Source organism: Pinus tabuliformis, chromosome J (assembly GCF_031772625.1).
Source record: "Pinus tabuliformis cultivar Carrire ecotype Pingquan chromosome J, CPIR1, whole genome shotgun sequence".
NCBI lineage: Eukaryota > Viridiplantae > Streptophyta > Pinopsida > Pinales > Pinaceae > Pinus > Pinus tabuliformis.
In genome coordinates, this window is record NC_142295.1 from 898,868,638 (window position 1) to 898,884,281 (window position 15,644).

Sequence of the window (15,644 nt, forward strand, 5' to 3'; positions counted from 1 at the left end):
ACATTAAACATAAGGCAAATAGACTGCTACATCCATAATATAGGGATTTTGATGGGGATTTTGATAGGGATTCTGTAACGATAAATCAATGGTCAACTCTAGATCGCAACCATAAAAATGATTGGTCACTTAATTATTCTCATAACGATTCTCATTGTGATCTTAGGCTATGATTGATAAACAATTTGTTTTTAACGTAAAATGAAATTTAATTTGCCTTAACGAAGGGGGGAAAAGCAAAAACACGTTGGCAACCATGAATTTCATAGCCGGCTTGAGAAAGAGAAAAAAAGAAAAGAAATTTGTTATAACAGCCGCTGATCAGCAAGCGCATGCGTTACTACACCGTGAACAGAACACCACGCACCTTGATTCGAATAACTTATCCTACGCAACTGGTTCTAACGGGATAGATTAATTAATTGCCGTATTTTGTGAAAGTGTTAAACCGTCCCCTTCCACGTAAAACAGCTGCATTGATCTGGCACTGTCAAAAACCATTCTCCTGCAATTGTCCGGCACGTCTTTTGTGTTCAGGAATTCACATTTCAAATCTGCGAGGGCGTTTTCCATGAGACTATAAATATGTTCGAGAGCTTCTTCCTCTGACAATTCGGGATGGTCTTTCATGTAACACTGTATGGCAGAAGCCACCTCTCCCCGACCTCTCTCCGCCTGCACATAATTAGCAACCGTTCAAATAAATTACAAGCGCCTAGGGACAGAGACCCTACATTGGATTAGAAGAGATTGAGTAGCCTGCCTGGTAACTTTTGGTATCGTTTACCAAACGCCCTGTCAAGCACATGAGATATACCAATTTGGATCGGTAACCAACTTGGGAGAGTATGTGGTCTGTAAGAACCTCTCCAGTGAAAAGAACACCAATCAGAATGACAGTTGCCAGTGCTATTGACACATTAGCGGTCTCTATGTATTCATCGAAGGACGGCACATATTCAGCTTCAGACCATCCTGCTTCTTTCGTGTATGCTTCAAGCTGGATCTCCCACTGCCATATATTATATGACCCATAAATCCATAATCAGTATTTAATTGTATCTTTGTAGAAAATAAAAATTTGTGTAACATAATAAGTACGTACTAAGTGCCGAATGTAGCCTAGCACGTCATGCCCCTGTCTCTTGCAGCCTTCTTCCGCTATTTCATTTACCAGATTGTACAGACCCAGGAAGCATATTTTAATGTGTTCTGGCATTCGGTCTAACAGAGAGTGATCCCATCTATAACAAAGACGAAGAATAGGCATGAATACATAGTTTAGCAGCCACAATAATTGCAGAAACTTTCATCTATTTTCAGATCAAAAGAGATTTAAATCTCCACCTTTTAACTGCTTCTGTCAACAGCCTAATGTCTTCTATAGATCCATGAGCGTCATATAGGTCGTCTAAAATGATAGCGCACGCGGTAGATTTGGTAAAAGCGGCTCTGCACGAAGCTAGCACTGGTTGAAACATAGAAGAGGAGATTGATGAAACATTGAATTGAAGTTTGATGCCGATGCCGGTGAGCAGAGGAATGAACCATCCTTGCATTGAAGTTTGATGATTTTGTGCCACTCTACTATTTCTTGCAGGCCTTCCAGATAATACGAGAATATTGTTGGAACCGTATAGAGAAAATCAGTAGGAATCCTGATCCAAACACCACAACGAACAGCGGCTGAGAGTGCTAACCTTCTTCGATGACAGTATAGAATCAATAATATCATCCTTCCAAACTGCCGGAGGGAATTGTGGTGTCGCTAGTGTCTGAGCAGAAAGCGAATCTGAAGGTATCCCATAAATATGAAAAAAATAATAGTGCAATTAATCACTTGGCAGGATGTTGTGAACATTTAAATTATTTTCTGCCCAGGGCATGAAAATAAGGGCACCAGTATTCTTTTTATCGGAGTGATTGGAAAGGGAAGTTGAGTCTTCGCCAACACAAGCAATGATCTTGCTTGAGCCTGCATATTCAATAATACGAGATAAATATACAAATAAACGCGAGATAAATATATAAAGAAGCTTAGGTAGATGCTTCTGTGCGTACCCGATCGTAGGTAGATGCTTCTGTGCTTTCTGGCAGGCTTCTGTTATTAAACGTGCTGAAGAGACCTGGAATGCATTGTGTATTCACATGGGCGTCAAGAGTGAGATGATGAGGTCCACCCAGTGTCGCAGTAACGAGAATATGGGATGACAATGAAGACAAGAGCATTGCCATTTTGCCAAATGCGCCACTGGATTACCAGAGGTAGAGAAGGAGCTTAATTACATGGAATGTCAAATTGGAGGAGATCACTATCAAGAACCAAGGTCAAGGAGAACTTCTGTGACCAAAACCAAAATTTCGTATCCGCGTTGAAAATAGATCTCCTCTCGACAACACTAGAGATGCCGAAATTTGTCTATTGCCCATAAATTTTCGTTGGCATATGACGGATCTATTAGTACTAATTGATGAAGTTGAATAATTTAATAAGGCAAAGATTTTTTCAATGTCTTTTTCATAATTTCATTTTCAAAACGTAATGGACAGCAAGGTTTTAATGTACAATGTAAAAACCTAGTGGACTTTCAATTCAAAGTAACAGGTTTGATAGATCAATGTATTCGTACAAACAGGTCAAAAATTTATTTCAATTCAAACTATTGGTGAGACATTAATCTCTAACTCTCATTCTTGTCGGCTAGATGCCATATCTAGTTCGAGTTAATTGACTTTCAATTCAAAATATTGTTGAGAGCATTAATCCCCGCTGTCATTTTTGTCTATGGGGTGTCATACTCGGTTTGAGTTCAATTTCCTTAATTGAGTTATATTGTTGACAGCATTAATCTCTCATTCTCATTTTTGTCTATGGGCGGTCATACTTAGTTTGTTTTCAATTCAGTTAGTTGAGTTGTAGTTGAGTCTATTCGATTGATTTATTGCTAGTTAGTTGAGTTGTAGTTGAGTCTTAGTCCATTGATTTATTGCTATTGTTACTTTGTTCCTTTCTCTGTCAGGTAATTTATTTAGATGTTACTCAATGATGAAAAGAGTTAGAGCTAGTTCACTCTATTTCTATGTTCATGTTTTCAACTTTGCAATCTTTATCATGGTATCAAAGTTCCAAGTTACATAAAATTCCTTGAGAGCATTTGAAAACACAGAGAACAAGGAGAACCAAGAAGCAAGCCAAAGCCAAGGTGAGATGGAACCATCACTATGCGAAAAGTCATGTGTTTTTGGCTTAAAAAATTGTGAGGAGCCATAGGGGATACCAATTGTTGTGTGCCCTCCCTTCCACATCATCAAAGTGCATGCATTCGTTCACATGGACCGTACAATAGGTGTCATACATGGAAGGTGAGGTGTCACCAACCTTTCAGCATTGCTCACAATCATTTTTGAGGTTGTTTAGGGTTTGTTCTTGCTCAAATGTAGGTGGTATTATGTCCTTGCTTATGTTTCTCATGCGTGATGTGTGGGCGTTATGCTGCCTCGAATCCGATGATAGAAGCCTTCATTTCCTGGCCTCTAATGGTTGTCATTTTCTTCATGTGAGGTTGTTTCGATGAGATTGTGGGGGCTTTGCCATTTACATGGTTGTTGAACGCCATTTATCCCTTGGCGGATTGTTGTAAGTTGCCCATGGTGCACGAGATCATGGTAAATTTGTCCCTGCACAGACTTATTGCAAATTTCATTAGCTCGAATTGTTGATATGGAGGTTTCATGCTTGACTCCTATCTCATGAAGGCAACCCTTCAAATTCTGCAATTGTTTTTACATGGATTTCTCTTGGGTTTTCTTAGAGTGTAACACCATTGTCTTTTAGTTATAGGAGTTTGATATAAGTAAGATTTGTTCAGTTGTTCGAGTCTTCATCATTGTTGCAACGGTGTGCGGGCATGGCTCACAATTTTTTTTTTTAAACACATTCCTGCTAGAAATTGTAGTCAAGTGTTATGGCTCTGTTTTTTTTGGTTTTGTGGAGGTAAATTGATGTTATGGCTTTGATTTTGGTTTTGGTTTTGTGGAGGGTAAATTATTGCTATGGCCATTATCACTACTACACGAAGGGCACTTTTAAGACATTTTTTTAAGACAAAAGAAATCTTTTGTCTCAAAAAATTACTTTTTATTTTAGTTATTTTACATTAAAATCTAATATCAATTGAATTGTCTTAAATATAAACTTTAAGACAAAAACATATTTTAAGACAAAACATTATATTTAAGACAAAAATAGTTTAAGACAAAAATATTTTAAGACAAAATCAGTTTGAGACAAAAAATATTTTAAAACAATACTTTATATTTAAGACAAAAATAATTTAAGACGAAAATATTTTGAGACAAAACTTTATATTTAAGACAAAAGTAGTTTGAGACAAACATTTAAAGACAGAACTTTATATTTAAGAGAAAATCAATTTAAGACAAAATTATTTTAAGACAAAACTTTATATTTAAGACAAAAACAGTTTGAGACAAAAATATTTTAAGACAAAACTTTATATTTAAGACAATGGCCACTTTATATGAAACCTATTTAATACAATTAACAATTAATACACAAACATATCAATTTAAGACAATATTATCTAACAACTACGAAATTGACTCTGAGAGTGCGCCCTAAGTCCGCCAGCTTGCAGGAAACTAATGTATTGCGCCTATACCGAGCTTGTTATTTTACTTACCATTCACATTATCTTATATAAAGACAACGAGTTTTTGGGCTCTTTGTTTTGTGGTGGTAGTCGACTAAGAAGAACGCGACAACTTTTATTGACAAGATTTCTCGGACATCAATTCCCCTTTTGTCCCTTTCGTATCTGCTGATATGATTAGAGATAACTTGTCTATCATTGCATTCAAAACTGCTACACGGAGGGGGCTTTTAAGACAATTTTTTAAGAGAAAATAAATATTTTGTCTTCAAATTTTCAATACAAGGCACTAGTAAAAAAGGTAAAGGTAAAGGATTAAGGGTCCTTCTACTAGCATTCACAAAGTGGTTGGTTTACCATGGTTGTGAAGTGATATTCAACAAAGGAAAAGCATTCCTGAGACACATAGCCACGGGACAGGTGAAACAGATCAGGGTTCATGTGAAGAACCTGTATAAGCTAGATGTGGAAGACTATGCTGCATTAAGCACTAAGGCAGAGAAAGTGCAGGTCGCGATGTCGATGAACTTTGGCACAAAATACTTGGTCATTTGCACCATGGTACCTCGAATATTATACAACAAATAACCACTAGCCTCCCTAAAGGAGCACTTCAGCAGTAGGACGTATGGAAAGGATGTACATTGCGGAAGTACATAAAATCCACAAATTTCCATGATTGGGACAACAAAGCACATGCAGTCCTAGAAAGGATCCACTATGATGTTTATGGACATTTTTGGACAACCTACACTGTCAAACACAAATATTTTGTCAGTTTTATTGATGACTATTCACCGAAGTGTTGGATCTTCTTCATGTGGAAGAAAGATGAGACATTCTTCAAGTTCATAGAATTCAAGACACTGGTTGAAAAAGAAGCTAGCAAGAAGGTGAAGGTTCTGTTGTAGTTGCTGCAACACCCTCCAAAATTTTGGACTGCACTTAAATTTCACAGCCTACTATGGATATTGTGAGTGATCGTTCCTTAGTCACTTATTGGTAAGTTGATGATCTCAAGCTCCCCTTTTCAATCTGAAGAGTCGTTCATGCTTTTATCTTTACATAGAATGTGTCATCTTTGGGCATAAGGGTTATCCATTATCATGAAAAGGGAGGTTTGTTTTGCTTCAAGGGGAAATATTTATGAGAATGGATTGTCCTCACCACATAGACATGTTTCACACTCATTTCACACACTCTTACACAAATGTCGCCTTTATCCTCCCAAAGTCTATCATCGGAGCCGCACTTGCCATAAGCTGCCACAAAGGTTGTTGCATTAAACGAAGTATGTGTTATATGTTATGGATGGTCTATGTTGTATTGCTAAGTTTTCAAGTGTGTGATCATAGTCAAGTTTTATCACTATTCACATCAGTTCCATTGATCCCATACTTAGCCAAATTTCAGAGTTTCCTTAGCAACCTAGCCTCATCCAACTTTCCTAAACTACGCACTTCACATATGTAACCCTCAAGATTTTCCCTTGCCTATTGGAACTGTGCAATGCGTAGAAATCCCAACCTCCCTTAGCATTCAAAAAAGTGCAGTGGTTTCCTCCAATGTCCTTCCCTTAGCCAAAATGCATTGTCTCCAGAAATTGTGCAGTTTTGTCCCTTGACTACTCAGTCTGCCTTGCATCCTAAAATTGCGTAGATGTGTCCTCCCAGAGCCTCATCCCATAGCAGTGCCTTGCATCCTAAAACTGTGTAAATGTGTCCTCCCAGGGCCTCATCCCACAACAATCATTCCCCACTGAAAGTACACAATTATGTCTCTCAGGGACCATGAAGAAAGATGACATGATAGATGAATCTCAAGGAGCTGAGGAGAAAAATAAGCAGACCAAGGAACCGAAGGTATGATAGAATATCGGGACTACATGAAGACTCCATCTGATACACAACTCTTTGGAGTATAGGTATGGAAAACAAAGAACATCTTTTGAAATACACCTCTTACTATAGCTTAAAAGTTTGCTCATCGTTGTCGTATCATTCTGTCTTTAATGACATGCATGGTTGAAAGAACTGAAAGTCATTCCATGTGTTTCCTCTACGTGTCTTTCTCCCTTTTACTTGTTTATTGCATAACTTAGAAGATGAAGAGTATTACCACTTGTTTATTTAAGCTACGTAGGTTGTGACCAACATGAACTTATGACTAACCAGGCACGATGCAAGGCATCCTAAGTGGGATGAAAGATGTTTGATGATATGTATATAGTCAATACACTTCTTTTCATTAATCCTTGCTTTGTAACTTGCATGTACCCTCACTGCTTGTCAGATTTGACTACCTGTTGCCAGTAGTCTCTTAGCTATTTCCTGAAAAAGCAGGGGAAGGAATTTCCTTCAACCTGATTTCTTCGAGGCTCTTCATAGAAATTATATACCTAAGAGAAGGAGATGTGGAATCTCATTATCAAACTCTTGAAAATAGTTTGCATGTTCGAATATATCCAGACGATTAAGCTACCACTCAACAACATTGTCAATCTTGGAAGACTCAATAAAGATCACATCTCTATATATTATAAACTTCATATTCACTTCATCATAGAGATGGTATTCTTTGGTGGTATGAGTACACAAAGAAGATACATTTGTGACTCCTTGCACTGAGTTTTTTTATCTGTTCCTTAGGTATCAAGGCTTAACAGGAGGAACTAAAAACCCTGAGATGCCTCACCGAAGGAATGTGGCCATACCACATTTCATAGGGAGTCCTGTTTCTAATAGCAAGATATGGACACCTATTCTTAATATACACAACACATATAACCACATAAGCCCAAAACCTTATGAACTTAACATGTGAACTATGCCAAGTTCATAGTGAAAGTAATACATTCCAGTGAACTGTGTGTTGAAAAATGCAGCAAGAAATTCTCAATTTGATTTTTCCTTGATTAAATTGAAAAAAATTGAATTTCCACAGACAACTTGGGTGATGTTAACTTGTGTGAAATGGCTTATGTCACCTAGTTTACTTAGTAAATTCGAGTTGGAGGAGTTAGAGTTCAGTTCTGCATATGCGATTGAATTTGTAGCAATAAAGGTCAATTATCTCAAGTTGTTGTGAGTTAAACTAGTTCTAACTTTTGGAGGAACTATTGGAAGGTCATTTAAGCAGTTGGACTTCAATCAATCTCAATGATCATCCAGTTAACTAATCAATCAACCAAAAATAGATGGGTTGTGTAGAGAAGTTAAGTTCCCTAAGATTGGTGGAGATTCCAAGGAAGTTTTAATTTCTTGTAGCTCACACAGTTGCAAGAACTTACTATAACCATAGTGGAGGAGGTAGCTTGAGTAGGAGCTTCTTTTGAAATTGGAGGGGGAATGATTTCTGGTAGCATTAATATCTTACCAACAATTTGTTTTGCACCACACTTCAATGTTTTGGGTAGGGTTTTTGAGGGTGGATAATTTTTTCTGATGCTTTTTCGTCATGCACGTCCTCACTAAGTATCTTGGGAGGTTTGTAATAGTTCCTTGCATGCATGTCCTCACTAAATATGTTTTGGGATGTTTGTACTTGTTCCTTGCAAATTTCCATTTGTCAAGGCTTAACTGCTTATGATCTTAGGTTCTCACAACAGTTTAACAGTTTATGTCACTCTCCAAATCACCATTCCCGAAAGGACCCCACAAAATGACTTGAGAGGAAGATGAGAAGGGCACACTCTTATTGGAACTAGCCTAGAACTAGTGGAATTGGTTGGTCCCAATGGTTTCAGAGTTGTACTTGTCTAGTTTGGTGGTTCAAATTGGCTAAGGTTGGTCTTGTATTGAACTGACCTTAAAACACCAAAGCGACTAGTTCTCTACTAAACCGACCAATTCTGAAGAATGTAGTGCAACATAGCTAATGGCCACAAAATATTAATTTTTTAATAAAAAATACGTAAAAGGAAAAAAAATATATCTTAACCCTAGGGCCCTACAAAACCTAACCCTAGTGATTAATGGTAATATTTAATTTTTAAAGTTAAAGTAAAAGTTGACATTCTCCTTATCTTTCCTTTTTGAAGAGGAAAGACAAGGATAATGTCAAATTTTACTTATTAACATTAATTGTTTCAGGTTGTTTCACAATGGTTCCAACTTCATGCAATTTTGAGAAAGTCAAATTTTAGATCCCATTCAAAACTTAGTGGTGATTGTTTGAGCGGCTTCTTTGTAATGAGTCCTAGACTTTGACTTCCAATTTTTCATGTGCATTTATTGCATAATCATATTCGTCGTAAGACTTTGTAGCAAAATTTGATCTTTAATCCATTGCAAGCACTTGACCTAGCTTAGGGAACCATCAACTACCCCTCCCAAGTTGCTCCTCAACATTGAAATTTTCTTTGGAAGCAGGCATTCATTTTATCCATTAGATCATTTTTCCACTGTGACAGTGCAACAACACCCCTGCCAGCATATGCTTGACAATCCTATCTTATAAACACTCTTAAATCTTGTGTCTCCAATATAAAAGAGGAAGAACCAAAAAGGGCCTTCTTGGCCCTCTTCTCAACCCACAATATGTTTAGCTTCTCTCTTGTGCTTACACTCTAGTCTTCTCGCAACTTCACAATGGAAAATCTTAAACACAATCTCATGATGTGCATTTAGGGAGGCATAATTCACCCTTTCTTTGCATCAAATTACCTCCCTAACATTCCCTTTGCCTTTACATGCAAGCATATATTTTCCTTGTGGAGGACTGGTAAACTTCCCACCCCTATTTCGCCTCTCTCTCCTACCCTCATGAACCTGATAAGCTGATTTTAACCAATCCCACTGTATCTGAGATAAACAACCCATCCAACAAGGTAGATTGAGTTAAGACCCTTTTAGAAACTCCACAATGATATGTCCCTCTCCAACAACATCATCATGTTGTCTTCGAGATCTATCATTCCCATGATCACCATAAATTTCCCATTCATTCACTTACATCTTTAGTAACATCATCATTCAGATCACTTATACTTTGTTGTATTGTTGCTTTTGTTATGATTTCCTTTAATGGAAATATCTCCCTAGTAGGCAAGAGTAACCAAAATCAAGTTCTTATTGAACTCTTGTGTTAACATACTTAATTTTCATTTTGACCTATTCAGTTTCAAATTCTAGTGTGGTTGGTTTACTGGTTGACTACTAGCATTCACCAAGTGGTTATTGATGATCATAGTTAGTTTAGAGTGAACGTTGGACTTTGCCTTGAAAACCAAGCCCCAAGAATATGAAATTATCATGGAACATTTCAGAGCTCATACTTTTCTACAAAGGAATACACTATTTTCATTCATCAAGAAAAGTTATATGAGAAAGAACCAAGTGGTTATGCTTTTCAACATTTTCACCTACATTTCCTATCTATCGTTTTCTTATTGAATGGGAAAGTTGGGTTTTTGGGATTTTCAAATTAAAGTTCTACGCTGGTGGTGTTCATCTCGCATTTTGGTCTCCTTCTAAAATCTTGTTTGGTATGTGCAAAACAAGCATTGGTGCAACTTTTAGTGGTGAAATTTTTAAAGATATGCAAATTCTATATTGATTTAAGACATGCAATGTTCAATATCTACATGATACCTTTTCTTGACATTCCATTCATAAATTTGAAATTTGTAACAAGTATAAATTTTACTAATTAATTATTATATTGATTATTACAAAATTGAAGACAAAGGAAGAATAATATATAATGTAGGTTTATGTGAATGGAAAATGTTAAGACAAAGGAATAATTATATAATGATAGGTGGACCATAGGGGTTGGGTTCCTTACCATCAATGTATTCTATATAAGGAGGGAGAAGAAGGAGAAGATGGCATCACTTTTGCTTGTGTAATTGAGGACAAGGCTAAGAAGAGACAACATAGTAATGGATTGATGGCTCATGCGTGACTTGTTTTTGAAATATCTAGAGCAATAAGTTCTATGGCTAGGTGAAGAGTAGAACTCCAAATATTTTTTGCAATAATCAATCTTGAGTGAATAGAATGTCATATCTACATAGACCTTTGTGAGAGTACTCTATTCTAGGTGACAATAGAGTACATCATTTCCTTATTGGAGGTAATTAAACTTTTATCATGGTATAATTTAATTATAAATATGTAAAATACTAGATGTTTACAATCAATTTTATAAAGGGTTCGGGGCTTCTTAATTTTTTTGCTCTAATTTTAAATATTGAGATAGAAATTTGTAACGAGAATATAATGACCTCAATTCCTTGTGAATGCTATAAGTATATACCATGTGTATTTTCTTCATATCGAATAGAAATATGATCAACTTTGTTTTTGCTAACGAAAAAACACACAAATATATTCTATTATATAAGATTTTTTGTTATTGTTAACAAAATTATTATCAACCATGTGTTATTTAGAAAATAAAATATATTAAACTATATAATGAATTATTAAATTGATAACTATTTAATATGGGTTGACTTTTAGTGATGTTTCTATGGATCATCTTGATGTTGTGGACTATTTAGAAGTTACGTCACTATTAAGTCAAGTTTTCATGTATCCTTCTCATGTTTATACAAAATAAAGTAGAGAATGGATGGGAATATTTAATTCATGATACTAAAAATGGGATCCAAATTATCTTAAGTTTACACACAATATATTGACAACTTATCCATGTGAGAAGTACTGGAGTAGAGGGATTGGATAAACCAAGCCTTTTCAATATATGAAAATACTAGGCTTCAAGAGTTCATGTGTTGTAGTGATGGATGCATTAAAGAGGGACAATCAAATTAACTCAAACTACTAGAATGGGATATTGATGGGTGGAGGTTAAGTTGTACCTATTATGGGAGCCTCATCTTTAGTATCTCCTTCATCTATATGTTCTCCTTAGGTGATGGAAATTTTTCACAAAACTATTTTGAGCGTTAACATTTGTTGATTACATAGTCATCTTGTTTCATTAATACAATTATATCTCTTGATAAAAACAAGTAGAAAAAATCCTATTGGTGTGTTAGGATTCAAAGTAATTTTTCCTTCCCCTAATATTATTTTTTAACTTGAGGAGGTGGAGGATTTTGAGGATGGCATATTATGTTCTTCTAAGCAATGTGAGTAGGCCTCGACAAAATTTAGGGCCTCAATCGAGAAACCTGGTGAAAGAGATAGTTGTTCGGTAAAATCTGTTGATATTGCTGTCAGGATCTCAGATGGCGCCTCCTACCTAACCTAGTCACAGTAAAACAAATTAAACTTTGAAGTTCCACTTTAATTCTTCCCACTAAGTTTTTACCACAATCTTAAGGGACCTTGGTAAAATAAGTTCGCTGATGATTATTTGTGACATTCTAGTGTAATAATAATGGTACATACCATAGAGTACATAAATCTGTATCAACAACTAACCTTTTGTATCTATGTGGATGATATTTTGGTTATGGATGACATAGTATCTTGGTGGAAAGATGTTTGGATCCATATGACCATGGTGATAATATTCAACAAAATCCTCATGTCTATTCATCAATTTCATGTGTGATTAGCCGAGACCCAACATGCAAATTGTACCTAGGATATAAGATTATGTAATCCTTTCTTGGATGGATTCATTGTCAACATTGAAGGAAACATTTATACTTGATAGTTGGATTTTTGGATGCATTGCTTGGATGAATTCATTCTTAGTGTGGAGTGTAGTACTTGTACATGGGGCCTTGGTTTATGGATGATCCCTTTATGGACAAACTTCTTGGACTACTTCACTCTTAGGGTTGGGGGCAATGCCCATACACAGGAAGTTGGCTTATGGAGATACATCACAAATACAAAATTTAAGAGCAATGTGTTTCAAAGGGGATGAAATGGTGGGATCCCCCCTAGTGATGTAATAGGGTCCATAATGGATAATAATGTTATAAGTATGGTGGTCATTTAATGTAATGTATACAAAGTATGTTATGTTAGTTATTATTAAATAATTCATACTAGGTAGTTTTCATGCGATAAATGTAATATGGCCTATTCATTAGCATAGTCACCAATAGTGGTTAAAATTTAGGTTTTATAAATGAATAATATTTGAGTCCTCCTTATTGGATTTGTTAAGTATAATGATTGTATTTGAGCATTAGTTAATTGGGAGGTTTCCCTTGAAGAGGAAAATGAACAAGAGTTTATCTTTCCATAAAATGATTACCATAGTTAACTTACCTTACCTTGATGGTTTTGGATTCAATGAAGTAAATTTTTTTTTTTTTTTATCATATTCTTAGAGACATTACCCCACAGTGAATTCATGCACTGGAAAATTATGGAGACCTTTTATAATCCTTACACCTGTCTTTATCTCGGGAGTTGGATCTCATCAACGGTCCAGGACGCAGATGCCCATCCGACGGTGAAGGTTTTCTTGAGCTTGGTCATGGTAACTACCCGCCCGATCCATGCTAGCCAAGGTTCATTCACATTGTTTTTGGAAGGGTTTCCAAACATCTTATCCCTCGCAGGTTCCATAGGTTTGGCAAGGTAACCTCTACACCCTTCCCTGTGAAATTTTACAACTGGTTTCCATAATGACGATGTAAGGTTTGCTAACGAACCTAATACTATTTCTGTGCTAAGTTTTCAGCTTTCATTTTTTTTTTACTTGGGGTTCTGATACTGATATGCAACCAGAAAAAGTGGCTTGGTTCCAATTGACGTGGGCGATGGCTCCAGCAAAAAGTGTTCGAAATCAGGTATTCACTGTTAACCCTCACTGGGTTACCCAATACTCCATTATGGTTCGGTATTATCTATGAAATTGATGGAATGGTTATGATATGTTACCTATAGTAAAATCCCTCACTTTTTAAATGCTTTTGGGTCTACGCATGTGTTCCACCTCTCATTTCTCTTATGGTCAACAAATTTCTAGTAGTCATGCTCAAGATTATATTACTCTGCGTTTTCCAAGTATTTCATAGACTTATAGTGACATGAACAATGAGGGTTTGCTTGTCTTGTTTCCTTAAAAGTGTAAATGGTCGTAATGGCCACTTGAGCCTGAGAGGCTATTCCAGTTTTTGGTCTCCATTGACACATATATTATACTTGGTTAATAATTTTGGGTCTGTAATGTAATTTCCTTAAATTTCGCTCCTTCTCAGCTAGTTAGGGTTTTAGAAGGAAAATTAACTTAGGTCAAAACCTTTTTTTCAATATAATTGTGCCAGAATTTGGCGTTATCGCTTCAACACAATTAGAGTGTCTCTATATGGTTAAGAGTACTACAATCCTAATTGTTTAATGGTTAAAGTAGTTTCTATATTGTGAATGATGCTACCACAATAATCATTAGAGGGATTGAAACTGAGAATTTGATTGACTGTCCTTTGCTAAGATTATGAATGTGTTTCTTATTATTATTTGTTACCTCTTGCAATTGTCTCATTCTTTATAGTATCGTAGAATTGTTCCTCCTGAATTTCTGGGCCATATCACCTCTCCAATCCCCAAGACTCTTGAGCCATATTTCCAGTTCGTTTCGGTTCCCATTTGTTGTTCAATTTTTTTTTTATCTCTAGTAACATAGGCAACTCCAACATTTCTCTGTCAAGTAATGGGAATAACCTACATATTAATATGAACATAACCTTTCATTTTACCCAAATAGATGGCATGAAACTCCATATTCTGAAGATAAAGTATACTACGTCTATTAAGAACATACTACATTTGCAGTCTATATTTGTCGCTTAAGACAACCATAAGAGAACGTGGTCATATTAATTGTGTTCAAAATTGGTTACATCTATTTGCAGCTTTGCAAGCACAGAATGATCCTCATATGAAGGGAAAGGAGTCCATCTCGCTTTTGTCATAAGCTATATGGACTTGTTTTAGGAGATGCCATGGCACTCCCATGTTGTATGGACACTGGATATTATAGATATTATTGTTAAGCCATAGGTGTGTTTTATAGGGTGGTGAGGAATTTTGATTTTTTAATAATTGAATGGATAAAATTTGATTCCACAACAACAACTAATCAATATTCCACATCTCAAACACCCTGACAAGATCTAAACAACAACAAACCCACCAGAAAAGTATGAGTTCAAAAGAAATGAGAAAAATTTCAAATCCAAACCACAACACCTAGACAAGATCCTACTTCAAAGCACTCGGACCAAATCTCAAAAATCATGCATCTACCTGAAAACATCTATTAAAAAATAGCAAGCAACAAATAAATGAGGCAAGAATCCAAATCCAAATCACAACATATAAGCAAGATCCCATTTTAAAAACTCTGGGCCATATCACCTCTCCAATCCCCAAGACTCTTGAGCCATATTTCCAGTTCGTTTCGGTTCCCATTTGTCGTTCAGTTTTTTTTTTTTTAATCTCTAGTAACATAGGCAACTCCAACGTTTCTTTGTCAGGTAGTGGGAATGACCTACATCTTAATATGAACATAGCCTTTCATTTTACCCAAATAGATGGCATGAAACTCCATATTCTAAAGATAAAGTATACTACCGTTTGCTGAGAACATACTACATTTGCAATCTATATTTGTCACTTAAGACAACCATCAGAGAATGTGGTCACATTAATTGTGTTCAAAATTAGTTACATCTATTTGCAGCTTTGCAAGGACATAATGATCCTCGTATGAAGGGAAAGGAGTCCATCTCGCTTTTGCCATAAGCTATATGGATTTGTTTTAGGAGATGCCATGGCACTCCCATGTTGTATGGACACTAGATATTATAGATATTATTATTAAGCCATAGGTGTGTTTTATAGGGCGGTGAGGAATTTTGTTTTTTTTAATAATTGAATGGATAAAATTTGATTCCACAACAACAGCTAATCAATATTCCACATCTCAAACACCCTGACAAGATCTAAACAACAACAAACCCACCAGAAAAATGCCAGTTCAAAAGAAATGAGAACAAATTTCAAATCCAAACCACAACACCTAGACAAG

The 15,644-nt window shown here is 36.0% G+C and overlaps 1 protein-coding gene across 1 annotated transcript in view; it reads right to left on the reverse strand.

Moving 5' to 3' along the window:
• Positions 1-414: 414 nt before the first annotated feature.
• LOC149229583 (monofunctional isopimaradiene synthase, chloroplastic-like) overlaps positions 415-15,644 on the reverse strand; it is a 92,433-nt gene continuing 77,203 nt past the window's right edge. Inside the window, 4 exon segments of the mRNA XM_089381073.1 lie at positions 415-675; positions 764-1,012; positions 1,106-1,244; positions 1,348-1,411. Of these exon segments, the coding sequence (XP_089237199.1) occupies positions 415-675; positions 764-1,012; positions 1,106-1,244; positions 1,348-1,411 (713 nt within the window).